Here is a 24,832-nt window from a genome sequence, read left to right on the forward strand (position 1 = left end):
GGGCAGAGGAAGGCACAGAGGGTCTGGGGGGCCAGATGTGTGTACGGTGGTGCGAGGGAGGCTCTGGAAGGCTTCAGGCTGATGAGAGATGAGTTTGCGGATCTGAATGGGGAGGGGCAAGTAGAAGAAAGATTCATCCGTTCATTCAACAGATGTACTAGAGTTTCCCTCGTGGCCTAGTGGTTAAGGATCTAGTGTCGCCACTATTGTGGCTCAGGTCACTGCTGTGGCGCAGGTTCGAACCTTGGCCTGGGAACTTTCACATGCCATGGGTACAGCCAATAAAGCTCCCCACCAAATCCCCCAAACACAAATGTGCTAAATGCCGACTCTGTGCAAGATGCTGGGGGTTTAACGGTGAATGAGACAGACACGGGAGCCTGCGGTTTACTGCAGTGCTTCTCAACCAAGGCATATTTGGCAATTCGTGGATTTGTTTTGGCTGTCGCAGCTGTGGGCCTGCCATTGACATCCGGTGAGTAGAGGCCAAGGATGCCCTGACCACCTCCCAATGACCAGGACAGACCCCACGGCGAGGAATTATTCAGCTCCGAATGTTACCAGTGCCAAGGTTGGGGAACCCTGGTCTCGTGGGCCAAAAATAAAAAGCAAGAAACCAAGAAATGCATAATGGGTGGAATTTACGAAGGCAACAAATGAGACCCTAGAACAGGAAATAATGGGGTGGGGTGGGCAGAGTGTGGGCAGAAGAGCGCATGTGAGGGAGGTATAAAAAGCCCACCGCGAGGAAGTGGCGTTTAAGCCGAGAACAAAAGATGAGAGGGGGGAGGAGCTCTCCAGGCAGAAGAAAGGACGCTTTGAGGGGAGGCTCTGAGGAGGGTGAGTGTGGTGTGGCCAAGGGCCTGAACAGGGGGAGGCACACGCTGGCAGGAGGCAGGCGGGCTCGGTGGCGCAGGGTCTCTTTCCCCGTGGCAAGGAGCTCAGATGTATCCAAGAAGAGCGGGCGGAGGGCTGAGTGGGTAACTCCCCGAAGAAGACGTGCATATGGCCAAAGGTACACGAAAAGATGCCCAGCATCCTTAACCATCAGGGAAGTGCAGATCAAAGCCACAGTGAGGCATCACTTTACACCTGTCAGAATGGCTATCATCAAAAAGATAAGCAGAAGGAGTTCCCGTCGTGGCGCAGTGGTTAATGAATCCAGCTAGGAACCATGAGGTTTCGGGTCAATCCCTGGCCTCACTCCGTGGGTTAAGGATCCAGCGTTGCGGTGAGCTGTGGTGTAGGTCGCAGATGTGGCTTGGATCCCTTGTTGCTGTGGTTCTGGGTAGGCCTGCAGCTACAGCTCCGATTCGACCCCTAGCCTGGGAACCTCCATATACCTCGGGAAGCGGCCCTAGAAAAAGGCAAAAAGACAAAAAATTTTAAAAAAGATAAGCGATAAGTATTGGTGAGGATGTACAGAAAGGGAAACCCTTGTACATCATTGGGCAGGAAGGTAAACTTGGGCAGCCACTTCGGAAACAGTATGGAGGACCCTCAGAAATTATAAACAGAGTTCCCGTCGTGGCGCAGTGGTTAAGGAATCCGACTGAGAACCATGAGGTTGCGGGTTCGATCCCTGCCCTTGCTCAGTGGGTTAACGATCCGGCGTGGCCGTGAGCTGTGGTGTAGGTTGCAGATGCGGCTCGGATCCCGCGTTGCTGTGGCTCTGGCGTAGGCCAGTGACTACAGCTCCGATTCGACCCCTAGCCTGGGAACCTCCATGTGCCGCAGGAAGCGGCCCTAGAAAAGGCAAAAAGACAAAAAAAAAAAAAATTATAAATAGAACTACCATATGATCCAGCCATCCCACTTATGCACATATGTCAGAAAGCAATGAAATCACCTTCTTAAAGAGATAGGGGCCTTCCCATGTTCATTTGCAGCCTTGTTGACAATGGCTAAGATGTGGAAACAACCTGAGTGTCCATCAGTGGCTGAATGGATAATGAGCATGCGACACACACACCTATACACACAGCGGAATATTCAGCCATAAAAATGGAGGAAATCCTGCCTTTTGTGACAGCAAGGATGGACCTAGAGGTATTATGCTAAGTGAAATAAGGCAGATAGAAAAAGACACATTCTGTAGGTTTTCACTTATATGTGAAATCTGAAAAAACAGAACTCAGGGAAAGAGAGGCGAGAACAGTGGTTGCCGGGCCTGGGGCTGGGGAATTGGGAGCTGTGGATCAGAGGGTGTGACTCCCAGCTCTAAGAGGACCGAGTTGTGCAGATCTGATGTACAGCACGGTGAGCGCAAGGAACTGTATTGTACTGTATACCCGAAAGGTGTTCGGAGAGTAGGCCTTCAATATCAACATGACCCCAAAAGGTCCTAACGGAAGAGGATGGGATGTCGCGTCACAGGCTGTGTGTGTGTCAAGTCACTGCACTTGAAGACTTCAGGCACGGACACGTGTTCTTACTTGATACACCTTACACACAGACACGGGTTCCCACGTCCCTGTCTCAGTAGAGCTGGAGAAACACGAGGAGCGGAAAGCCCTGGGAAGATTTCTAGCAGAGAGTCGTAGCCTACTTTGTTTTAGAAAGTTCTCTCTGTCTGGTTGGGTGTTCCTAGCTGGGAACTGTCAGCCAAACGACCTTCAAGGCCCTGAGAAATGGCTGAACTCACAGAGGGAAGAAGAAAAAGACACCCTCGTGTCCTGCTCAGGGGCTTGCATTTTATGTTTAGGCCGACGCAGATGCAGCGAGGGTCTCCTGCAGGGAGAGAAGTGAAGTGAGGAGCTTGGCGGGGGGAGCCCGGCCCGAGCCTGGGCTTGCGTCCCGGCTGGAATCCAGGCCCGGCGTGACGGGGCCTGCACTGTGGCCGTGGCCGTGAGAGCGAGCTGGGGGAGGGACGGAGGCAGGAGAAGATGGAGAGCGGGGATGAGAAGGGTTGGCTGTGGGAAGTGCAGTGGCCGCCTGGCTGGTGGGCTGAGCTGGGGAGCTGCTTCAGGAGGGTCTCAGGAAGCAGAGTTGCCTTCCTTCCTTTCGGTGCTTCCCCCGGGGCAACCTCCTGGAGCCTGCGGTAGGCCTGGGTACCCCTGAGCCCACTTGCCCCAAGCGGCCCCCTTTCTGCATCCTCGCTGGGGCTCTCGGGCCACCAGCACCTCTTTAGGAGCCTTTTCGGTGATTGTCCCCTGGCGAGGTCGCCCAGGCCCCCGTGCTGTGTGTCTCCGCAGGGGCCCATGCCTGCCGGCCTGCTGATCGAGCGCTCCTCCGACTTCGGCAAGACCTGGCGGGTGTACCAGTACCTGGCTGCCGACTGCACCTCTGCCTTCCCGCGGGTCCGCCAGGGCCAGCCTCAGAGCTGGCAGGACGCTCGGTGCCAGCCTCTGCCCCAGAGGCCTGACGGGCGCCTGGATGGGGCCAAGGTAGGCAGAGGGGACCCTGAAAAAGCAGGCTCGGCAGAAGTCTCTGACATCCCATGGCTCGCAGGGCCACCCAGACTTGGGAGAATCCGTGAGAACCAGTCCCCTTCCCCCAGGGAAGGAAGCCTTACGGTCCTTCCTGAGCTCCCCGATAACGACCCCTCTGGGCACCCCCAAACATCCCCTGCGCACCCTCTTTGCTGCCCAGGAGGGACTTTTCAGAAACACACTGAGTGCCCTGCACACCTGACCCGCGCGCTTCCCGAAGCCTCCCAGCCACGGTGGGATCTTTTCATTCCTGTCATCGCTGCCTTTTCCCTGGAAAGCCCTCGCGGGGGCTGTGCTTTCTCTGGCTCAGGCTCGGGGAGCCCCGCCGTGGGCTGTGCGTCTCTTTCCGTCCCTGCCATCCCTGCCGTGGCCGCTCCTTGGTTACCCCCGTGCCCCATGCCCCGTGCGCATTGACCCCATCCCAGACCCCGCGTCAGAACACGGGCCTCTCCCGCCTCGCGGGAGGTTTGGATGTGGAAACCCTTCCTGGGATGTGCAGATGAAGCCACATCCAGTGAGTGTGGGTTTCTTGTTTTTTTGTTTTTTAATCAAAAAGGAAAAGCACAGTTGACATTGGGGTGATCCTACCCCATCCGAGCACCCGTGGGCTCTGGGCCCGCTCCCTCACCCCGGTCTCTGGACCCTCATATGAATGTTACATGTCTTACTGTAATTTGTTGACACAGGGAAATCAGGAAATTCTTGGGCTAGCTCTCTTTTCAGTTGGAGAGGAGAGGTTGTGTACACACACACACACACACACACACACACTCAGGCATCCAGGGCCCAGTGATCACCTTGCTCCCCCACGGTGATTGGGGAGCCCCTCAGGCTCCAGAGAAGAAGGCCCTCGCCGCAGTCTGAGGAGGACGGGCCACTGAACAGCGAGGAAGCCTCCAGTGTTTGGGGCACAGTCACCGCCCCCTTCCTGTCGCTCTCCAGGTCCAACTCAAGCTTATGGATTTAGCCTCTGGGATCCAAGCAAGTCAGAGTCAAAAAATCCAAGGTCAGTGTGGCCGCTCCTCCCGCCTGTGGGACTGCGGGTGGGGAGCAAAGCCGGCTCGCCCCCCAGATGGTGGACCTCGGGAACCAGATGGGCTGTCCTGGCTCCGCCAGCCCGGGGGGAGTTAACGCTTGCCCCGCCTGCCTGCTAGGGGGCTGTGATGGCCCCAGAGACTCAGAGGCGGGAGTCAGAGTGGAGGGGTCTTCTCTGTTGTGGGAGGGCTGGGGGCTGGGGAGGAGGGTTCCCGGAATGGCCTCAAGATGGCAGGGCAGGTGGGCGGGTGAGACCGGAATTCCTTTCCTTAGCATCCTGCCTTCTCTTTGCCTCTAACCTCCTTTCTTTTTTCTTCCCCCGCCTGCCCGCCCTCCTTATTTGATTCTCCGGCCCCCAGAGCTGGGGGAGATCACTAACTTGAGAGTCAACTTCACCAGGCTGGCCCCCCTGCCCCAGAGGGGCCGTCACCCGCCCAGCGCCTACTATGCTGTGTCGCAGCTGCGTCTGCAGGGGAGCTGCTTCTGTCACGGCCACGCGGACCGCTGCGCCCCCAACCCCAGAGCCCCTGCTGCCGGCCCCTCCACCTCTGTGCAGGTGACAGCCCCGGGGAAGGGAGCGGGGAGGGAGAACCAGGACCGGCCAAGGCCCTCGGGGGCTTGCGAAGGAGGGAGCACACTGCTCTGGGGATGAGAGTCTTGAGTATTTTAGCAGTGGTGGAAAGAGCCTGAAGGATTACTCTTTCAAAGATCAGATTGTAAAGCACCTCCTTCGACCTGCTTTATGGTTTGAGAAGATTTTTATTCAGTCACAGATAAATGTATGTGCGGACGCTGTGGGGAGCTGAGGGCCACGCTTCTCAGCCCTGTCTACACATGACATTTTCTGGGGCACTGAAAAAGCTGCTCAGACCTCCATCCTCAGTCACTCTGGTTTTATTACTCTTATTCAAAGCTCCCAAATGATTCTCACATCCTGCCAAGTTGAGAGCCATGGGTTTGGGGACTCGAAAGTCCCATCTGGAGGTGAGACGGGGGCAGAGCGAGAGCAGAGTCTAACCCAGAGGCTGGGTCCACCCCGGACCAGCTGAGTCTGAGGCATCATGGATGGAAGCCCGCAGGTCCAGCTTAACAAGCAACCGGGGACTTTGCTGTGAAGTCAAACTGGAGAGCCAGCTTTGAGAGCCAGGAGGGGAGAGAGAAGCAGAGAGAGCTGTCAAGTTTCCTTTCTCTGGGCCTTCCGTTCTCCTCTTCACACCTGGGAGTGCAGCCTTTGCCCCAGGGACAGAGGCACACGGCAAAATCACATAAAGCGGCCTGCCGGGGACATGCAGGTGACACAGCATCGGTCAGCTTTCTCCTTTCCGCTTCTGGCCCCGCTCTTGCCTCAGGCTGCAGAGGAGGCCAGAGGGAGATCAGCGCCTGGGAAGTGCCCTCTCTTAGGGCCCATAAACGGAAGACCAGAGCACAGGCTGACCTAGGAGGAATACAATGTACTCTGGCATGTGGGGGAGGAAGGGGCCTGCCCAGCCTCAGCGGCTCTCCGGTCTGGCTGCACGGTAGAATCACCACTTTGAAAAGCACCAGGGCCTGGGCTCTGTCCCTGAGATTCAGACTGAATTTGGTCTGAGCGTCAGTATTTTTTTTTTTTTTTTAAAGCTCCTCAGCTGACTCTGAAGTGCATCCAGGATTGAAATTCATGGAATGAGAGGGTCAGGGAAGGAGGGGCCGTTGCAGCTGGCGGGAGGTTGCTGGTGTGTAGAGAGAGGGACCTCCAGGCGGGAAGACAAACATCGGGAGAGGCCAGAAGGTGGAGATGGGGACTTGTCCAGGGAGCAGTGGTTCAGCCTGGCTGCGGCTGCGCTGTTAGGAGCCCTGGGAGACGAGGTGGAGCAAACCAGACACACAGCCTGGATGCCAGCCTGCGGGTGGTGCTGAGCTTAATTTGGAAGACAATTAGCACACAATAGCTATTCTATTTTTATACCTTAATGAGTCTAGTAACAATTCATCATTGCAGTCTCATTAGCCAAACAACTGCAGTCATAGATTGTTGGAATGGAACTCTCTGGAGGGCCCCCAAGCTTCTATAATCACTCACAGCAAGGTGCTGCTTTGGACTGGGCAGCATGGGCGTGGCCAGGTGCAAGGCGGAGCTTTTAAAAGCCTGACTGGAGGAGCTCCCATCCTGGCTCGGGGGTTAATGAGCCTGGCTACTATCCATGAGGACTCGGGTTTGATCCCTGGCCTTGCTGCTCAGTGGATTAGGATCTGGCATTGCCGTGAGCTGTAGTGTATGTCGCAGATGCGGTTTGGATCCCATGTTGCTGTGGCTGTGGTGTAGGCAGGCAGCTGTAGCTCTGATTCGACCCCTAGCCTGGGAACCTCCATATGCCCTGGGTGTGGCCCTAAAAAGACAAAAGCCAAAAAAAAAAAAAAAAAACCTAACTGGAGGAGTAGCGCGTGCACACATGCACACACATACACACCCCGCAAGCAGGCAGCTGAGAGTGTCGCAGGAGCTGAGTGAGGGCTGGAGCTGGAGTCTGAGCTGGCTTCTGGGGTCTGAGCTGGGCAGGAGGATCAGGGCGGAGAGGGCAGGTCTGTCCCTGGGACTCTCCTGTGATAATTATTCCTGGTGACCGATGGCCCTTCTCCTAGGTCCACGAGGTCTGCGTCTGCCAGCACAACACAGCCGGCCCCAACTGTGAGCGCTGCGCGCCCTTCTATAATAACCGGCCCTGGAGCCCTGCCCATGACCAGGACCCCCACGAATGCCAAAGTATGAGCCTGGGACCAGCTGTCTGCAGTGGGGGGTGGGTGCTGGCCCCTCTGGGCCTTAGTGACCTCACCTGGGACACAGGGAGAATCCAGTCTTCATTTGCTATTTTTTCAATTATTTTTTTGGGCCACGGCCGTGGCATGAAGTTCAGGGCCAGGGATTGAACCTGCACCATAGCAGTGACTGGAGCTGCTGCAGTGACAACGCCGGATCCTGAACCCACTGCACCACAAGGGAACTCCCGAGTCTTTTTCTTTAACCAAACCCAATTGCATCCTGTAACTTAAGCTTGCCTTGCTCTTTGGGGAAGGAGAGGGCATTTGATTGCATCCTCCCACTGCCCCGACCCTTCTCCTCTACCAGGCCTGGAGGGACCACGGCTTGGTCCATGCGTCTGAGGCCACACACCTTCCGTGCTATCCCTGGGTCCCTCTTCTTCTGGCTTCTCCAGTGACCTTATCCTGTGTGGGATGTATCTAGTTCCCTGTTGTCATTCTTTCTACTTCAGATATACTCCTGGAGAGAGGGTCCTTCTCTGCATAAATGTGGGTGACAAGGGTCCCCCCGCCCAGAGAGGCAGTGACCCAGCAGGAGATCTGTGGTGGCAGTGGGGGAGGGTTAGCATGGACCATTCAGAGGGCTCTCTCTTTGGCCTAAGATGGACATTATTCTTGGTTTAGTCAGGAGGCCCGACTTCTCTCTTTTCCTTTCTTGGAATAAACTACAGAAATCTCCCTGGGCTCCCGTGTACCTGTTTCCCAGGCCTGAGCATCTTGCAGAGTTGCCGGAACGCCGTGAGTCGGCGCTAGCGTGGTACATGCTTTGTAGACGGCATGGGACTGGTCACATAGCCCAGGGACTCTCCTTTTGCAGGGTGTGACTGCAACGGGCACTCAGAGACGTGTCACTTCGACCCCGCTGTGTTTGCCGCCAGCCAGGGGACACAGGGAGGTGTGTGTGACAACTGCCGGGACCACACGGAGGGCAAGAACTGTGAGCGTTGTCAGCTGCACTATTTCCGGAACCGGCGTCCTGGGGCTCCCATTCAGGAGACCTGCATCCGTGAGTAGGGCCTCCGGGGACCCACAGCATCGTCTGTCCTTTACTCTCCATCGGCTCTGGGCTCCACAGGCACATGTCCTGGGGGTACACATGCTCTCAGGAAGCATGAAGACTTGGTTGTGTTCAGGACTTGCGGGTAATTGTCTTAACTTAGCTGTGCCCTTCTAAGCAAGTCACCTAAGCTCTCTGGACCATCAATCACTCAGTCAATCAGTTATTATATAGCCCTTACTTGGGGGCATAGGAGAGGAAAAAATAAATATCAGATACAGTTCCTGCTGTCAAGAAACACACACATGCACGCGCGCGCACACACACTGGTACTGTAAAGCATACACACATGAAAAGAGGGACGAAGTACTTTGTCCACATAGATGTTATAAAGTGGTTTGCTCCTTATTTTTCTGTTTCCACTGCCAACAAGAACCCTACTACGGCAGGGATTATTCTTGTATCCTCAGGTGCTCTAGCACAACGACAGGCAAATAACTGAGGTTCCAGGAATGTTCCTTGAATGAACAAATAAGTCACCCCTCCAGTGCGAGGGCCAGTGGAGAGAAAACAAAGGGATGGGAGCCCTCAGATTCAGGCGGGGTTTATTGGAAAAGACTTCGTAGGTGAATGGAGAGTCTCTGTTTTGAGAGCCACGCAAGGACCCAAGTGTGGGGATGGCAGGAAGGTGGCTCGCTTCCTGTTGGTGTCTGTTCAGGGCAAGAGTGAGGAGGGCTTGTGACTCGGACTTCTGTCTCCAGCACGTAGTTGCCGTGTGACCTTGAGTGTGTCCTTGGAACATCTCTGAGCCTCAGTTTCCTCATCTGTTCAGTAGGGATAAGCCTCTCAGGATTATCGCGAGGATTACACGGGGCAGCAGGCAGAGGGCCCAGCGCAGTGTTTGCCGCAGCGTCGTTGTTCAGTAAATAAAGCCCATGAAAACCTTCATGGCGCTGAACAGGTGCTGAGCTTGGCAGCTCTGCAGCTAGTCCTCCTGTGAGTGCTGTAGGATTCTCTCTGTTTTATAGATGAGGAAACCGGGCACAGAGGCTTCAATAACCAGACCCAGGCTGTGAGGCTGTAAAAGCCAGTGAGTGGTGGGACAAGGCTTCGAACCAGGAAGTCTGACTTCTGGCACGTGCTCTTAACTCTCTGCTTTTCTCTTTATCCCTCCTGCAACGGCTGCCTTTGTCTCACAGCCTGCGAGTGTGATCCGGATGGAGCCGTGCCGGGTGCTCCCTGTGACCCCGTGACCGGGCAGTGTGTGTGCAAGGAGCATGTGCAGGGGGAACGCTGTGATCTCTGCAAACCAGGATTTACAGGGCTCACCTACGCCAATCCGCAAGGCTGCCACCGTGAGTAGGGGGCCCGGCTGCCAGGGCGTGGGGCAGGTGACCTTGGGCCTCCAGACGTGTCACTGGTCCTGCTCACTGTGCTGAGTGCTGGGAGCTATGCCACTCTCCTCCAGCAGGTGGCAGCACGGGCCCAGGTTGGAAGGTGGGTGGCCAGACAGCCAGGTGCTGGGACTGGTGGGCAAGTGGGGTGACCTTAAGTCAGCAGGGTTATCTGGAGGGGACAGCCCTGCCTGGGTCTTTTCCCTGGGGGGAGTTGGGGTGGCCCCTCCCCCCAGCCCAGCAGCGCTCCCTCCTGTGCAGGCTGTGACTGCAGCGTCCTGGGCGCCCGGCGGGACATGCCCTGTGATGAGGAGAGTGGGCGCTGCCTGTGTCTGCCCCACGTGGTGGGCCCCAAATGTGACCAGTGTGCTCCCCACCACTGGAAGCTGGCCAGCGGCCGGGGCTGCGAGCCGTGTGCCTGCGACCCACACAACTCCCTCAGCCCCCAGTGCAACCAGGTACTTGGGACCTGGGGGCCCCTTGGCAGGGAAGGGGTCCTGCCCGCCAACCTGCCTCCTCTCTGCCTGCCCTTCTGGGCCTTTCCAAGGTTGGGCTGGGCTGCTTCTGTCCCCATTCCTCTGGCGAGGCCACCAAGTGTCCCTCTGTCTGCGGCTCTAAGCCTTTGGCAGTGGCACGTTCGCACACCTTCTGCAGGGCTTGTGCTGTGTGCTATGGGCTATGCCACTCTCCAGGTTCTGGGCTTGGACCTCAGAACTTGCATCCCAGCGGCAGCCCTTGATTTGGGGGGGCACGGGGGAGACTCAGCCCCCTGACTGGGCTCTCCTCCCACAGTTCACAGGGCATTGCCCCTGCCGGGAAGGGTTTGGTGGCCTGACCTGCAGCACTGCGGCCATCCGCCTGTGTCCCGACAGGACCTACGAGGACGTGGCCACGGGATGCCGAGGTGCGAGCGCTGAGCAGGGGCCTCTGGGACTGGGGGGTTGGGCTCGTGGGGGCGTGTGCAGCCTGCGGTGCGGGAGGGCATTCCCCCACTGGGACACAGCGGTGAGCCCTGTGACCCGTGGGAGCGCTCGCTCCCCACCGCTGCCCCTGGCTGACGTCAGGTCACCCCCACGGGCCCATGTCGCCGTGGCAGGAGGGCCGCTGTGTCCCCACTTCCCTGAGGATCATTTCCCAGGAGCCACCTCCAGGCACTGTCCTCCCCTCTCCCACCGGCATGGGTGGAGAAAGCGAGTCCCCAGGGGCTCTCAGTTAGACAAGTGGTGACAAGGGCAGGCAGACCTGGGGCTGGTCTCAGCTCTGTCCCTTGGGGTGTCATCACCCCTCTTTGCACCTCAGTTTCCTCATCTGAGAAAGGGGTGTGCTGCCTCAGCTACTTCAGCTAGAAGAATGGAAAACAAGTGTGCGAACTGCTGCAGCGTGGGTGTGACGGAAGGTCGCAGGTGTTAGTGGGCACCCCTGAAAGTGAGCCTTAGAACGGTGCCTGGCACTAGACGTAGGAGCCGCTGCCTGAGGGCTTGCTGGCCTTGTTCCTGTACTGGGATTTCATTCCGGCCCTGACAGTCTTATTCTAAGTCTGACAGACCCTGAGGACAGAACTCCTTTTTTTTTTTTTTTTTTTTTGCTTTTTAGGGCCGCACCTGCAGCATATGGAGGTTCCCAGGCTAGGGATGGAATCAGAGCTACAGCTGCCGGCCTACGCCACAGCCGCAGCAATGTAGGATCTGAGCCTTGTCTGCAACCTACACCACAGCTCACAGCAATACTGAATCCTTAACCTGCGGAGCGAGGTCAGGGATCGAACCCGTGTCCTCATGGATGCTGGTTGGATTTGTTTCTGCTGAGCCACATTGGGAACTCCCAGAACTCCTGCCTAGGCTCTCACCACCAGACACCTGATCTTCCTGAGCCCTGGCCTCTGACTGTCATTTCTCCCGCCCTAGCCTGTGACTGTGACTTCCGGGGAACCGAGGGGCCGGGCTGCGACAAGGCCTCGGGCCGTTGCCTCTGCCGCCCCGGCTTGACCGGGCCACGCTGTGACCAGTGCCAGCGAGGCTACTGTGACCGATACCCGGTGTGCGTGGCCTGCCACCCCTGCTTCCAGACCTACGATGCTGGCCTCCAGGAGCGGGCGCTCCGCCTCCGCAGCCTCGGCAACGCCACCGCCAGCCTGCGGCCCGGGCTGGGCTTCGAGGACCTCAGCCTGGCCTCCCAGATGCAGGACGCCAAGAGCAAGATGGAGCAGATCCAAGCGGTCCTCGGTGGCGCCGTGGTCACGGAGCGGGAGGTGGCCCAGGTGGCCAAGGCCATCTTCTCCCTCAGGTTACTCGCTCTCCCTGCCAAGCCTCGGGGCAGACGAGAAAGGCCACGCGGGTCCACATGAGCACATAGGGCCCTTCCTGCCACCCCCACGGCCCTCCTGCCCACAGAGCCTTTCCACGGACGCCTCTCTTTTATCTGTCCCACCTGTCCCGGGGGTCGGTGTGGAGGGTGTCGTTACTTGTTTTGTGGATGAGGAAATAGGTGGGTGAGGAGACAGAGCGGGGAGCGCAGCCCCGAGCCCGAGCCCCGCTCTCTCAAGTGCCCGGCACTGCCTGTGGGAGGGAGGGTCAGGTCTGGATTAGTCACCTGGCCGGGGGCACCCGAGAGGCAGGCCTCTAAAAATAACTCGCCTTTGCCTTTGGAGTGGGAGGCGTCCCACCCCCGGGCCCCCTCCTGCCCCTGGAGGGGCTGTTTCGGTGAGGTTTGGTTCTGGAGGTTTTCACAATGCATTTGCCTTCCCCAAGTGTGTGCTGACTGCGGGGCCCAGAGCCATCCAGCCATCTGTATGCGCAATTGACCTTGGTCCCAAAGCTCTGTAGGGTGTTGGCAGCCTTCAGTGGGTTGGGCACATAGGCCTGCAGGGACCTTCCAGAAGGACGGTCCATGCCCAGCAAAGCCCGGATGTGGAGATTGGGAGGCTGGTGGGAGGGGATGGGGTGCGTGGAGCTGCAGAGGCCTGGGAGCGAGGACCCCTGAGAGCTCAGTGGTCCTGGGCGGGGGACACCCTGCAGGTGGAGGCGGCCAGCAGGCAGCAGCTAAGGGAGCTCTGGGGGGAGCCTGGGCGGTGCAGGCCGTGGCTGACGTCAGCTGCAGCAGGAAGGAAGGGTCAGCCTGCAGGGGGCCCAGGAGGAAGGGCTTGGGAGGCCTGGGGAGGGCGAGATTTTGATGGATCCGCTGCAGCAGGAGGGACAGAGGGAGGGAGGCTGTGTCAGCCTTTGCACAGCAGAAGCCGCTTCAGCCTGTGGCTTTGGCTGAAGACCTCTCTTTTTTTCTGACTGGGGTGATTTCTCTGAGGGGATGGCTGGTTCTGGGGAGACAGCCCCCGCCCCCCGTATCTTAGTGGAAGCTTCTCTCCACCTCAGGCAGACACTCCAGGCCCTGCAGCCGGATCTGCTCCCGGAGGAGAAGACTTTTCTGCTCCCAGGAGACCTGGAGAATCTGGACAGAAACCTCAATCGCCTCCTTGTTCTGTATCAGAGCAAGAAGGAGCAGTCTGAAAAAATAAGCACTGCCGATCCTTCAGGTGGGGAGGGGTCCCGAGACCCCGCACCACGCCACGCCTCGTCTCGCCTCTGCTGCTTCTCCGGCTCCAGGCCTCCGGAGCCAGGGTCAGCTGGACTCCCCCTCTTCCCGCAGGAGCCTTCCGGCTGCTGAGCGCGGCCTACCAGCGCTCATCCCAGGCCACTCAGAAGGTCTCGGACAGCTCCCGCCTGCTGCTGCGGCTCAGGGACAGCCGCAGAGAGGCAGAGGGGCTGGTGCAGCAGGTGGTGCGAGAAGCAGGCGCCGGTGGCCCCCAGCTCGTGGCCCTGAAGCTGGAGATGGCCTCTTTGCCGGATCTGACATCCGCCATCAACAAGGTGACTCTGTCCTGGAGCCCCACTTCCTGGCCCCCGGCCCCAACCTGTCACTCACCCCCTGCTGCTCCACACGTCCCACCGAGGAGACATAACCTACCGAACCCATCCCGACCCCTGGCCCCACATGGTATGCTCAGCAGTTACCAAGGAAACAAATTTCTGGTGCCCAGTTGCCATGGAGATGTCTGGCTGTTGGTTTCCCAGGTGTGGGATGGGAGTGGTTGTAGAGGAGCCTTGGGGACCCTCTTTGACGCCTGCATCTCCCCACAGCTCTGTGGGGGCTCCAGGCAGACGCCTTGCACCGCAGGAGCATGCCCCGGCGAGCTGTGTCCCCGAGACAATGGCACCACCTGTGGCTCCCAGTGCAAAGGTGCTCTCCCCAGGGCAGGGGGCGCCTTCCGGACGGCAGGGCAGGTGGCCGAGCAGCTGCGGGGCTTCAACGTCCAGCTCCAGCAGACCAGACAGATGGTAGGTGCCCCTGAGGTGGGGTGGGCACACCTAGGAGAGGCAGAGGGGACAGAGCTCCTGTTTTGCCGCCAGGAGGCGAAAGCGCAGAGATGTCAGGTGACTCCCAGGCAGCCCCACAGCAAGTGAGAGAGAGCGTTTGAGGCCAGCATCTCACAGCCTTTCTTCCAGGGCCAAAGCGAGTTAGTTACACATGGTTCCCAGGTCGATCTTGCGTAGCAGGTGCCCACAGAAACCTTGGGGGCCGCTGGGGGGCTCTCCTGGGGCTCTGGCTATTGCTGAGCCGGAGCGCGTGTCAGCAGATCCAGGCGGTGGAGGAAGCCGCCTCGAAGGTGCAGGCCGATGCTCGGCGCCTGGAGACGCAGGTGAGCGCCAGCCGCACGCGGATGGAGGAAGATGTCAGCCGCACGCAGTTCCTCGTCCAGCAGGTCCGGGACTTCCTCTCAGGTGAGCCCGTACCCACCTTCCGCCGGGCCGAAGTTCCGACTGCTGCCTGTCCCCAGCGCCCCACCCCCTGTCCCTGAGCCCACTCACCCATCAGCTGCCTCCTTCCCTGGTCTCCACGCCCCCCGGCCGGCCCCGTCACTCTCCGGCCAGCTGCCGTGGCCCCTGGGTGTCCTCCCACCTCCTTCCTGCCCCCTCACCTCCCGTTCTCTGCAGGACAGCCTGAAAGCTCTTTGAAAAATGTGTTAAGAGGAGTTCCCGTCGTGGCGCAGTGGTTAACGAATCTGACTAGGAACCATGAGGTTGCGGGTTCAATCCCTGGCCTTGCTCCGTGGGTTAACAATCCGGCGTTGCCGTGAGCTGTGGTGTAGGTCGCAGACGCGGCTCGGATCCCGCGTTGCTGTGGCTCTGGCGTAGGCTGGTGGCTACAGCTCCGATTCAACCCCTGGCCTGGGAACCTCCATATGCCACGGGAGCGGCCCAAGAAATAGCAACAACAACAACAACAACAAAAAGACAAAAGACAAAAAAGACAAAAAAAAAAAGAAAAATGTGTTAAGTGGCGTCACAGCCCCCTCATACCTGAAGTCCTCCCTGGCTTCCTCTTGTTCTTGCAGTCCACTCCCAGCTCCCCATCACGGCCTCTGTCACCCCCGGCTGTGGCCTCTGTCCTCATCCCTTCTGTCCTCATCCCTTTGCTCACGAACCCTCCTGGAACAGGCCAGGCTCTTGCCAGCCTCGGAGGCCTTCGAGCTCTGCCTGGAAACCCTGTCTCCAAGCTGCTGATTCTTGCCCTGCCTCCCGCTCTGGGTCTGAATGTCTCCCTGGAGAGGCCTTTCCCGACCACCTGATGGCGTCACCTGCCCAAAGCCCTCTGCAGCCTGGTCTTCTCGGCCCTGCCCTGAGCCTGCTGCGGCCGTTGAATCCATCCATGAGTGTACGGCTGGTCTCTCCACTAGACCCGAAACGCCGAGGGGCCAGAGATGGTTGTCTGGTGCTTTGTGTCCCTGGAGTCTAGTGTAAGGCCAGGCCCAGAAAAGTGCCCAGTGTTGGTTGAATGAATAAACGAACCCAGTCCCTCCCTGGCCAACCTGGGGATGGGGAGGCTCCCTGGACAGGACTCAGGAAGGCTGCAGGCCTTGGGGCAAGTTGCTTTCCTCTTTGCCTCACCTTTCGCTTATGCCCACCAGGAAGATGGCATTTCACAGGTTTATCCAGGAATCAAGCAACTGATGTAAAAGTCCAGGTGCCTCAGGAATATGAACTGACATTCTTAGACTTCTGTCCCCGCCGGGGAATTTGCTTGGCTGGGGCCCCAGTTAACATGAGCTGAGGGTCTGGTGTAACGACCGTCATGCTTCCTGCTGCTCTTGTGGTGTCTTTGCTCCAAGAGGCCAGAGTCCCCTCGTGAGTGCAGGTGGCAGGTTGGAGGAATGTGGGGAGAGTCTGCTGAGGTGCTCCAGCTACTCAGCCTCCCAGGGAGCCCCAGGATGGGGGAGAGTGTCCCCTGGATGCAGAGACAGTGCCTGACAACTGGGGATGAAGGGACCAGCCAGAGTTTGGGGCCTAGACTCACAGATAAGGGAGGTTCCCCCGAGTGAAGCCGAGTGAGGCTGGATGGCACCCCACCTGCATCATCCCCGGTCCGGGGGTGGCAGGTGGGTCGGAAGCAGCCTGTGCTTTCCAGCCACCTGCTGCCTGTCACTCAGGGCTGTGCTTCCCTGTTCCATTCAGTTCTGAGCATCATGAAGGTAGGGACCAGGTCCAGTCTGATGCTCAGTGACTGCTTCCTTTCCTCCGTTGGGATTGGGGGTTGTTATTCCCATTTCACAGACCAGGACACTGAGTTCAGAGAAGCCAGCGGACTTGCCCAGGTTGCTGGGATAGCAGAGGCGAGCCCAGGGCCTGGAGCCCTTTCAGTCATTCATTCACCGCACAGATGGAGTGCCTCCAAGCGCCAGGGGCTGGGCTAGCTGTGGATGAGAGCCGGTGCCTGCCCTCACGTTGCTTGCCGTCTGGTGGGGAAACGACAGGAAACCTGCTAAATGAATTAAGCGTTGGGCACGTGGGTGGTGGTAAATGTTAGAGGGAAGGATGAAGCCAAGAAGGGGGATAAGGAGTGTGGGCAGAGGGTGGAGGCTGCGATTCTGGACTGGGTGCCCTGGGCCGGCCTTTCAGAGGTGAGGTGTCAACAAAGCCCTGACCGTCTTGATCCAGCTTTGCAGAAATGAGCCCTCTGGCCAGAGGAGGGGCACGGGGAAGGGGATGAATGCCAAGGAAGCGGTTCCAGTTCCTGGCTGGTCTCCCCACTTGAGGGCGGATGGTGTCTGTACATTGTTCAGTACCAGCTGTCTCGCACCTCCTCCTCCTCCCCAGTTTCCTGTGGCGCCACTTAGTTGCCACAGCTGTGCCTGCAGCCATCCTCCCACAGCAGCAAGCCTGGAAATTCTCAGGGCAAGGACGCCCAAGTGTGCCTGGAGGGGGCAGAAGCTCCTTGGGCAGCAGGGGCAGAGATGCCAGGGTGGTGCTGCCCACGGGTACCGCGCAGCTGGAGAGGCGTCTGATCTTTGAGAGGCTGGCTGGGCTCCCCCAGTCTGACGGACGGCTTGTCTTCCAGACCCTGACACTGACGCGGCCACCATCCAGGAGGTCAGCGAGGCCGTGCTGGCCCTGTGGCTGCCCACGGACTCGGCCACGGTCCTGCGGAAGATGAACGAGATCCAGGCCATCGCGGCCCGGCTCCCCAACGTGGACCTGGTGCTGTCCCAGACCAAGCAGGACATCGCGCGGGCTCACAGGCTCCAGGCCGAGGCTGAGCAGGCCAGGTGTGGCCCTGGGCCCTGAACTTCTCCCAGGACAAGGCTGAGGTTTTGCACCCTAACTCTGTGACTAGAAGCAAGAGGGGAGCCTCTGCAAGTCAGAGTGGTGCCGGGGGCAGGGAGGTGATAGGCAGCGCCCAGGGTCAGCTGGCCACGGCCCCATCTTCCGTGTTAGGAACGGAGCCCAGAGGCTGCCTCCGACCTACCTGCTTGGTGGAGGCCGAGGATGGAAAAGCTCCCGAGTTGTTACTCGCCTTTCGGCCGGGAAGGATGCTCTGCGGGACTGGGGAGTGAGTTGGACCGCACGTCTCTTCATTCACTGGGCACCCCTTCTCCCCTGCCCTGTGCTCCCTTTGCCCCAGGAGCCGGGCGCACGCCGCCGAGGGCCAGCTGGAGGATGTGGTGGGGAACCTGCAGCAGGGCACCGTGGCGCTGCAGGAGGCACAGGACACCATGCACGGCACCCGCCGCTCCCTGCAGCTCATCCAGGACAGGGTTGCCGAGGTGAGGCGTCGAGTGGGGAAGGAATAGACTCAGGCGCAAGGCATCGGGCATGCCAGAGAGGGACCTGGGTGCAAACCAAGCTGGGGTCCTCAGGAAGGCGGGCCACCGGCCTGGGGCCTGGCCTTGAGCCTGTGGTTTTCTGGACTCACGTCTGGTGCTGAAGCCGGGGTGAGCTCTGAGCTACAGCAGGCGTGGGGGGACAGCAGAGCTGGAAGAGCGGGGAGGACTGTGGGTGCCGGGGGCAGAGAGGGGATGGGGGAGCGTCCTGACTGGAGAGAGCTTTTGTGCCCTGACGAGTTGGAGGAAAGAAGGATGAAGACCACCACCTAGGAGACCCACCCTGAACCCCGGTCTGTTTCTCTCCACAAAGGTTCAGCAGGTGCTGGGGCCAGCAGAGAGACTGGTGATGGACAGGATGGAGCAGCTGGGTGGCCTCCGAGCGCGGATGGAGGAGCTTAGCCTCCAGGCCAGGCTGCAGCAGGCGCAGGCGGCCCAGGCCCGGCAGCTGGCAGAGGAGGCCAGCGAGCAGGCGCTGAGTGCCCAGGAGGTACAGAGACGGCAGTTAGCCCTGGGAAGCACAGCCAGCGGGAGCAGGAGAGGACGCTGTGCGCTTTATAGGACTATAGGCTCCAAAGCACTCAGGGTAGAAGTTATTCTAAAATATCCGGAAGGGGCTTCAGTTTTAATGCAGACCTGGCCAGGCCCCCGAAGTCTCCCTCTGGCTGCCTCTGGTGGAGCTGGTTCAGGGATGTTGGAAAGAGCTAGTCCAGTCCCTCTCCTTTCACAGATGAAGTGGGTGACTGTCCAGGGCTCAAGCTCATGGGCAAAGCAGGTGTCTTGACACCTGATCTGGAGCCTGTCCTCTGTAATGGCTACCCAGCCCAGACAGACACTCTTTTTTTTTTCTCTCTCTTTCTTTTTAATCTTTTTTTTCTCTTTCTTTTTAATCTTTTTTTTCTCTTTCTTTTTAATCTTTTTTTTTATCTTTCTTTTTCATCTTTTTTTTCATCTTTCTTTTTCATCTTTTTTTTTAAATCTTTTTTTCTTTTTAATCTTTTTTTTTTTTCTTTTCTTTTTTGGCTGCCCTGCGGTGTATGGAGTTCCCAGGCCAGGGATCAGATCCAAGCTGTGGTGACCAATGCCAGATCCTTTAACCCACTGCACCCAGTGGGAGATCCAGCCTGTGTCCTGGTGCTGTAGAGATGCCACCCGTTCTGTCGCACAACCGCAGGAACTCTCTGACAGACACTCTTTTTTTTTTTTTTTTTTTTTTTTTTTTTTTTTTTTTTTGTCCTTTTGCCTTTTCTTGAGCTGCTCCCGGGGCATATGGAGGTTCCCAGGCTAGGGGTCTAATTGGACCTAGCCTACGCCAGAGTCACAGCAACACGGGATCTGAGCCGCATCTGTGACCTACGCCACAGCTCATGGCAACACTGGATCCATAACCCACTGAGTGAGGCCAGGGATCGAACCCACAACCTCATGGTTCCTAGTCAGATTCGTTAACCACTGCTCCACGACAGGAACTCCTGACAGACACTCTTGACTTAGCCCAGCCTGAGCCCCATCGCTGTCAGAATTAGATCAGGGAGAAGAGCAAAGAGCCATCCTCGGTGTCTGCAGGGCCGAGCTGCCCAGGGTACTGTGTGGGGACAGCTGGGTGCCTGGCCCTGCCCTGGAGGTGAGGAGGGAAACGTGGGAGTTCAGGTGCGGTTCGAGGCCCAGGGGTTAACAGGCAGAACCCACCCCTTGGGGACAGTGGGAGGAGCCCGCTTCATCTCGGTGGCCTCATCTGGGTGATGTCAAGTCCTTTAGCCAAAGTCTTTCGGACTTTGCAGGATGAGGGTGGAGGCTGCGGCTGCTGCTGCCACCGTCCTTCCTTTTTCAGGGATTTGAGAGAATAAAGCAAAAATACGCGGAGCTGAAGGACCGGTTGGGCCGGAGCCCCAGGCTGGGCGAGCAGGGCGGCCGGATCCTGAGCGTCAAGATGGAGGCGGAGGAGCTCTTCGGGGAGGCCGTGGCCATGATGGACAGGATGAAGGGTGAGGGCGCTTCCTGGGGCTTGCGCGCGGGGCACCCCGAAGGCCGGGCTTCTCACTCAGGGCTTCCCAGGCCCGCTCTTGTGGAAGCTAGCAGGGCTCAGGGAGTGAGGTCAAGCCGGATTTCCCGAGCACCCAGGGAGTGTGAGGCCTCGAACGGAGCGGTGAGGGGTCCGGGGATGCTCACAGGCGAGGCCTGCCCTCGAGAAGCCTGCGGTCCCCATGGGCCCGTTTTTCTTATTGGCTCCAGCTTCATGAGCCCGTATGTAACAGCACCAGGAGGTCTGGGGTGAAAGCCCGAATCATCAGAGCGCCAGGGCTTCAGAGCGTAGATGAGAAAGGTCAGAGAGAAGTCTTCAGGGAAGGTAACGTTCAAAAAAGATAAAATCTGAAGTGGACCGGAAGGATGTGTAGGCCCGGGAGAGGCTGCAAGGAAGAGGGGGGACGCGAAGGCAGGTTGGGCGCCCGTTCTGAGGCTGCAGGCAGGACCACCAGCTGGAGAGGAGGCTTGATGGGGACCAGAACGGGTGGGAGGGAGCAGCGTGGGGCCCACGTGGCTGGTCCCTGCGGCTGGCCCCATGCCAGGGTGAGGAGGGCAGACTCGGCCCTGGGGGCAGTAGGAAACCATCCGAGGGGGTTGCATATGCCCAGACTTAACGAAGGGAGCTTTCAAAAGGGTTCCGGGCTTCCTGGGAATGGAGAACCGAAATTTCCAGGCTCAGTCTCTAAGATGTGACCACGGGGTCCCGGACCTGGTGTGCCCTGTGACTGCCACAACCTGAGTTTCTTTGGGTTTTAGAGAAAGCTCTTGACAACAATCTGTTTGGCTAGCCAGATGGACTCTGGAGAAGGATGGGCTGGCGAGTTGACAGGGCGTAGCTCTGAGGCCCCGGCCAGTCACCCCTGAAGGGGGAGGCGAGAGGGGCTGACCTACATGGAGGTGTCTGGGCTGGGTCAGGGCGCACACTGGCCTGGGCCCCTTGTGTTCTGTGTGAAGATGAAGGACTGGCTTATCCACTCGGAGCATGATAGATAGTCAACACGCCAGATAACAGAACCAGCATCCGAAGGCCCTTTCAGGACACCAAGAGGATGGGCTGAAACCAACAGGGGGAAACTAAGTAAGGAGGAAAGGCCTCTCTCACACTGGCCTTGTGTGGACCTAAACTCACAAGCATAGCTCAGGCGAGGCCTGGCTTCTCAGTGGCGGATGTAGCCGAAGATGCTTTATGACCCAATGAAAAGCATACGAATTATTGCTCACCTGAAAAAGACCCAAGAGTTTTGAGTAACTATAAGCTTGATATAAGCCCATAGGTGTCTTGCTCCTGCCAAAAGAGCTAATAAATACAAAGCAGCCAAAGCAAATGAGGGAAGTAATTGCTCAGACTGATACTAAAAATATTTGGGGGAGGACAGTTCTGTTGTGGCTCAGCAGAAACGAATCTGACTAGGAACCATGAGGACACAGGTTGGATCCCTGGCCTTGCTCAGTGGATTAAGGATCTGGCATTGCCGTGAGCTATGGTGTAGGTCACAGATGCGGCTTGGATCCCATGTTGCTGTGGCTGTGGCGTAGGCCAGGGGCTACAGCTCTGATTCAATCCCTAGCCTGGGAACCTCCATATGCTGTGGGTGCAGCCTAAAAAAAAGACAAAAAAAAAATTTAGGGGAGTTTCTATTGTGGCTCAGGAGTAACAAACCTGACTAGTATCCATGAGGATGTGGGTTTGATCCCTGGCCTCCGTCAGGGGGTTAAGGATCTGGTGTTGCCTCAAGCTGCAGCGAAGTTTGCAGATGCAGCTCAGATCTGGTGTTGCTGTGGCTGCAGCTCTGATTTGACCCCAGCCTAGGAACTTCCATATGCTGCAGGTGTGGCTGTAAAAAGAAAAAAAAAAATGTAGTAACTGGTGTGTCTTGTACCTAAGAGCCAGAAAAGGCTTAGGATGTAGCAGTGGAGCGAGCATGTACCGGCTCGCAGGCGTCTGCCTTTGATTGCAGAGTTGCGAGGAGGACACGTGTAGGGATGCTTCGGGGATGGGGCCCCGGGAACAGAACAGCAGCTGTAAACGGGGGCGGGGGGCAAGGGGAGTGGGGAGGGTGACCAGTGCTGGGACGGGAGGAGGGCCCGATGATTATACCAGAGGAGGACTGGGTGAAGGAACGAGGGAGGGTGCATCTGGGGAAGACGGGGCCGCAGACGTGAAGGACAGAACACAAGCCTCCACCCCAGGAGACAGGCCAGGACAGTGCGTGGAAGCAAAGATGTGGTCTGATTCCAGCTTAACAGGGAGCCTTTTTCACAAGAAGAACCACCCAAAGGCGGAGGCTTGGGAGGCAGTGCTCCCCCGCCCTCACCCTGGAAAGTGCAGGCCAAGGCTGGGGACCAGCTCTCACGAACAGGCTCCTGCACAGGATGCCAGGAGGGACAGGCTGGACCAGACCCCCCAGAGGCCTTCGCCTCCTCTGCTCATAACCTGGTGGTGGTTTGTAGAACGGACCGGAGGCGGAGGTCTGGGTTCAGCTGGGGTGGCACTCTGGGGAAAGAAGGTGGGGAAGAATTCCGGCCGGCCAGCTCTTTTGCCCTGGTGCCCACATGAACATCACCGGCAGGATGGCAGCTGAGTCCAACAGCAGTGGGTTTCTGCTCTTGGTGCCAGTGGCCTCTCACCAGGCTGGGGCACCTCTGCCTGGAGCAGAGAAGAGCAGGGGCGTGGGGACCCTTGGGGTCAGGGTTTCCTGGGTCTGGCCCCTGCCGCGCTTCTCTCGAGTGGGATAGGAGCTGGAGAGGCCTGAAGCTGGAGGGAGCTGCCTTATGGGCCAGATGCCTCTTGGGATGGAGGTGATTTTGCGCAGGTGCTTCCTCCCGGTGGAGAAGGAAGGGGTAGGAGGCTTCCAGGTGTCTCACCAGCTCCTCTTCTTGCCCCGGTTGTTCCATCTGCCATCAGACATGGAGTCGGAGCTGCTTCGGGGGAGCCAGGCCATTTTGCTCCGCTCGGCGGACCTGACGGGGCTGGAGAAGCACGTGGAGCAGATCCGCAGCTACATCAACGAGCGTGTGCTCTACTACGCCACCTGCAAGTGATGCATCGGCCGGCGTCCAGCCCACGGCCCTGCTCCTCTGCTCTCTTTGCTTGGGGGCGTCAGCCTGGGTCGGAGTACCTTCCAGCCCCAGGAGACCTTTATGCAGCCGAAGGCACAGCCTGGACCGCCGTTGGTGTGCAGCCGTTAGGCCTGCTCTGGGCTGCGGCTGAGCCTGAGCAGGTGGCACAGCTACACTTGAGGGACAACGACGGTGGAGGCGGCTGTCATTGTGACCCGGAGCGCTTAGGTCGGGGGCGGGGAGGGGGCGGGGAACTTGGCTGGGCTGTGTCCTTGCCTTTCATTCTCCATGGAGGCTGAATCCCGGACCAGCACAAAACCGTAACTAAAAATGATGTCCCAGTGAAAAGCCAATAAAAATCTCTGGAAAGGAGCCTGGGGGTTCGAAGAGGGAAATTGCTCTGTCTCCCCGCGAAGTACACCTTTACCCCTCATTTCCGTCTCCCATCTGGGGCTCCTGGGGGCTCCTCTGCTCAAGCCCGAGGCCTGGGGCGTATGGAACATGGGCTGGCCCGCTCCGCTCAGTCTTAGCCTGCTCGTCACTCTGACCTAGCGAGACGCGGCCCCTGTGCGCCGGGGACGGATGCATCCCAGCCTTGAGAGAGCGGGGGGCTGTTTTCGTCTTGGAACCTTCACCTCATGCAGGCCCAGGAGCCCCTCAACAGCTTCCGACTCAGAGAAGAACCAAATGAAGCCTCATAGAGAAAAATATGTCCATTTTATTCAGCACAACACAGAGCATGAAGCAGGATGGGGCAGGGGAGCCAGGGAGGCAGGAGAACCAGAGCCCGACAAGAACAACGGCCCATGTTCAGGATTTTCGGGGAGAGAAAGAAGAGCAGACACAGGCTTGGAATCACTGGCTGAAAGGGGGCCTTCCAGTTTGGGCTGAATCGAGGGGGGGGGGCTGGCCAGGACAGCCACTCCTCACAGCACCAGGTCGTGGCTTCTTTCTTCTTCATCCGGGACACGGGGTCCTGCTCTGGGCCTGGGGCTGGGAGGCAGGCGGTTCGGGGGTGTGGGGTAGGCTGGCCGGCTGGGGCGCTAATCCGGGAGAGGGGATTTGAACTTGGAGAGCTCACAGGCAGGCCGCAAAGCTGCCTGTCATTCATGCAGATGGGCAGGCCCAGGGGGGTGGAGACGGGAGAGGCCGCAGCCAGTGTGTGCTGAGCGGGGAGTCTGGGTGATGCCCCGTATGGCTTTGCTCGAGAGAAGGTGGCGCAGCCTGGCCAGCCCGCAAAGCCTTTCACGATGAACAACACGGACTGGGCAGGAGCTCTCTGGATGCTGCGTGGAGCCGCGGCGCGGGTGGGGGCGCAGAGCCGGCCGCCCGGGAGCCCTGGGGACCCGGCCCCAACTGCTTCCCGCCCACCGCTTCAGCTTCAGCCGGGCCTGGGCTGGGGGCTCACGCTGCCGCCTTCCCGGAGGGGCTGCCCCCGTGGGCTGCTGCTTCCGACCAGGTGCCGCTCGGCTGGCTCCCCTTCCTCCCGTGCAGGGTGGACTCCAGGCTTGGAAGGGCAGAGCAGAGCCGAACATCTTTCCTGCGAGGCAAGGGGTTCAGGGTGGGGGTGGGGTCGCCGCCTCTGGTTACCCCTTGGGCCCCCATCCTTGAGACCCTGGGACCGGGCTTTCTGGCATGGAAGCTCCCTGAGCCCAGGGCCCTGGCCCTCCTGGCCTCTGGTTTCCTCACCTGAAAAGTGTAATGACACAGAGGCGAGCTCCAGGGATCACATGATCAGACAGACTCCAGTCTGCCCCACTCGGCAGTGGGAGCTGCCCCCCGCTTTCCCTGGCACCATGACCTCTGATTTGAAGTTTCTGGAAGGGAAACGGAGCAGCAGGCTACGCAGAGTCGGAGGAAGGAAGAAGGGCCTGGACAGTCCCCTGTGCCTGTGGCGTCCGCCCAGCCTTCCCCTTTAAGAGGTTCGGGAAGTACAAGCCTTTAT

General features: G+C 58.7%; 2 protein-coding genes across 30 annotated transcripts in view; one reads left to right on the top strand and one right to left on the bottom strand.

Annotated features, from left to right (window-relative positions):
* LAMB3 (laminin subunit beta 3) overlaps positions 1-23,259 on the top strand; it is a 162,069-nt gene extending 138,810 nt beyond the window's left edge. For 24 of the 27 annotated variants that reach the window (XM_084978505.1, XM_084978504.1, XM_084978506.1 and 21 more), the window contains 18 exons: positions 3,195-3,386; positions 4,374-4,437; positions 4,826-5,022; positions 7,086-7,206; positions 8,080-8,268; positions 9,459-9,614; positions 9,915-10,111; positions 10,446-10,557; positions 11,558-11,936; positions 13,019-13,179; positions 13,293-13,513; positions 13,784-13,981; positions 14,281-14,425; positions 17,040-17,247; positions 17,604-17,745; positions 18,116-18,292; positions 19,634-19,787; positions 22,733-23,259. In XM_084978505.1, coding sequence (XP_084834631.1) covers positions 3,195-3,386; positions 4,374-4,437; positions 4,826-5,022; positions 7,086-7,206; positions 8,080-8,268; positions 9,459-9,614; positions 9,915-10,111; positions 10,446-10,557; positions 11,558-11,936; positions 13,019-13,179; positions 13,293-13,513; positions 13,784-13,981; positions 14,281-14,425; positions 17,040-17,247; positions 17,604-17,745; positions 18,116-18,292; positions 19,634-19,787; positions 22,733-22,869 — 3,150 coding nt within the window. In that variant the 3' untranslated portion in view covers positions 22,870-23,259. Of the gene's footprint in view, positions 1-3,194; positions 3,387-4,373; positions 4,438-4,825; positions 5,023-7,085; positions 7,207-8,079; positions 8,269-9,458; positions 9,615-9,914; positions 10,112-10,445; positions 10,558-11,557; positions 11,937-13,018; positions 13,180-13,292; positions 13,514-13,783; positions 13,982-14,277; positions 14,426-17,039; positions 17,248-17,603; positions 17,746-18,115; positions 18,293-19,633; positions 19,788-22,732 lie in introns of all 27 variants that reach the window. The other 3 variants (XM_084978492.1, XM_084978491.1, XM_084978490.1) reach the window with 1 other exon arrangement.
* A 326-nt stretch (positions 23,260-23,585) lies between these two features.
* Positions 23,586-24,832, bottom strand: part of CAMK1G (calcium/calmodulin dependent protein kinase IG) — a 28,182-nt gene continuing 26,935 nt past the window's right edge. For 2 of the 3 annotated variants that reach the window (XM_021102019.2, XM_021102018.2), the window contains 2 exons: positions 24,577-24,704; positions 23,588-24,427 (listed from right to left, as the gene is read on the bottom strand). In XM_021102019.2, the coding sequence (XP_020957678.2) occupies positions 24,614-24,704 (91 nt within the window). In that variant the 3' untranslated portion in view covers positions 23,588-24,427; positions 24,577-24,613. 3 annotated transcript variants of the gene reach the window in all.

This window comes from Sus scrofa, chromosome 9 (assembly GCF_054392235.1).
Source record: "Sus scrofa isolate SSC_HxYL_T2T_F1_AM1 chromosome 9, Sscrofa_HxYL_maternal_Yorkshire_Landrace_v2.0, whole genome shotgun sequence".
Taxonomy (NCBI): Eukaryota; Metazoa; Chordata; class Mammalia; order Artiodactyla; family Suidae; genus Sus; species Sus scrofa.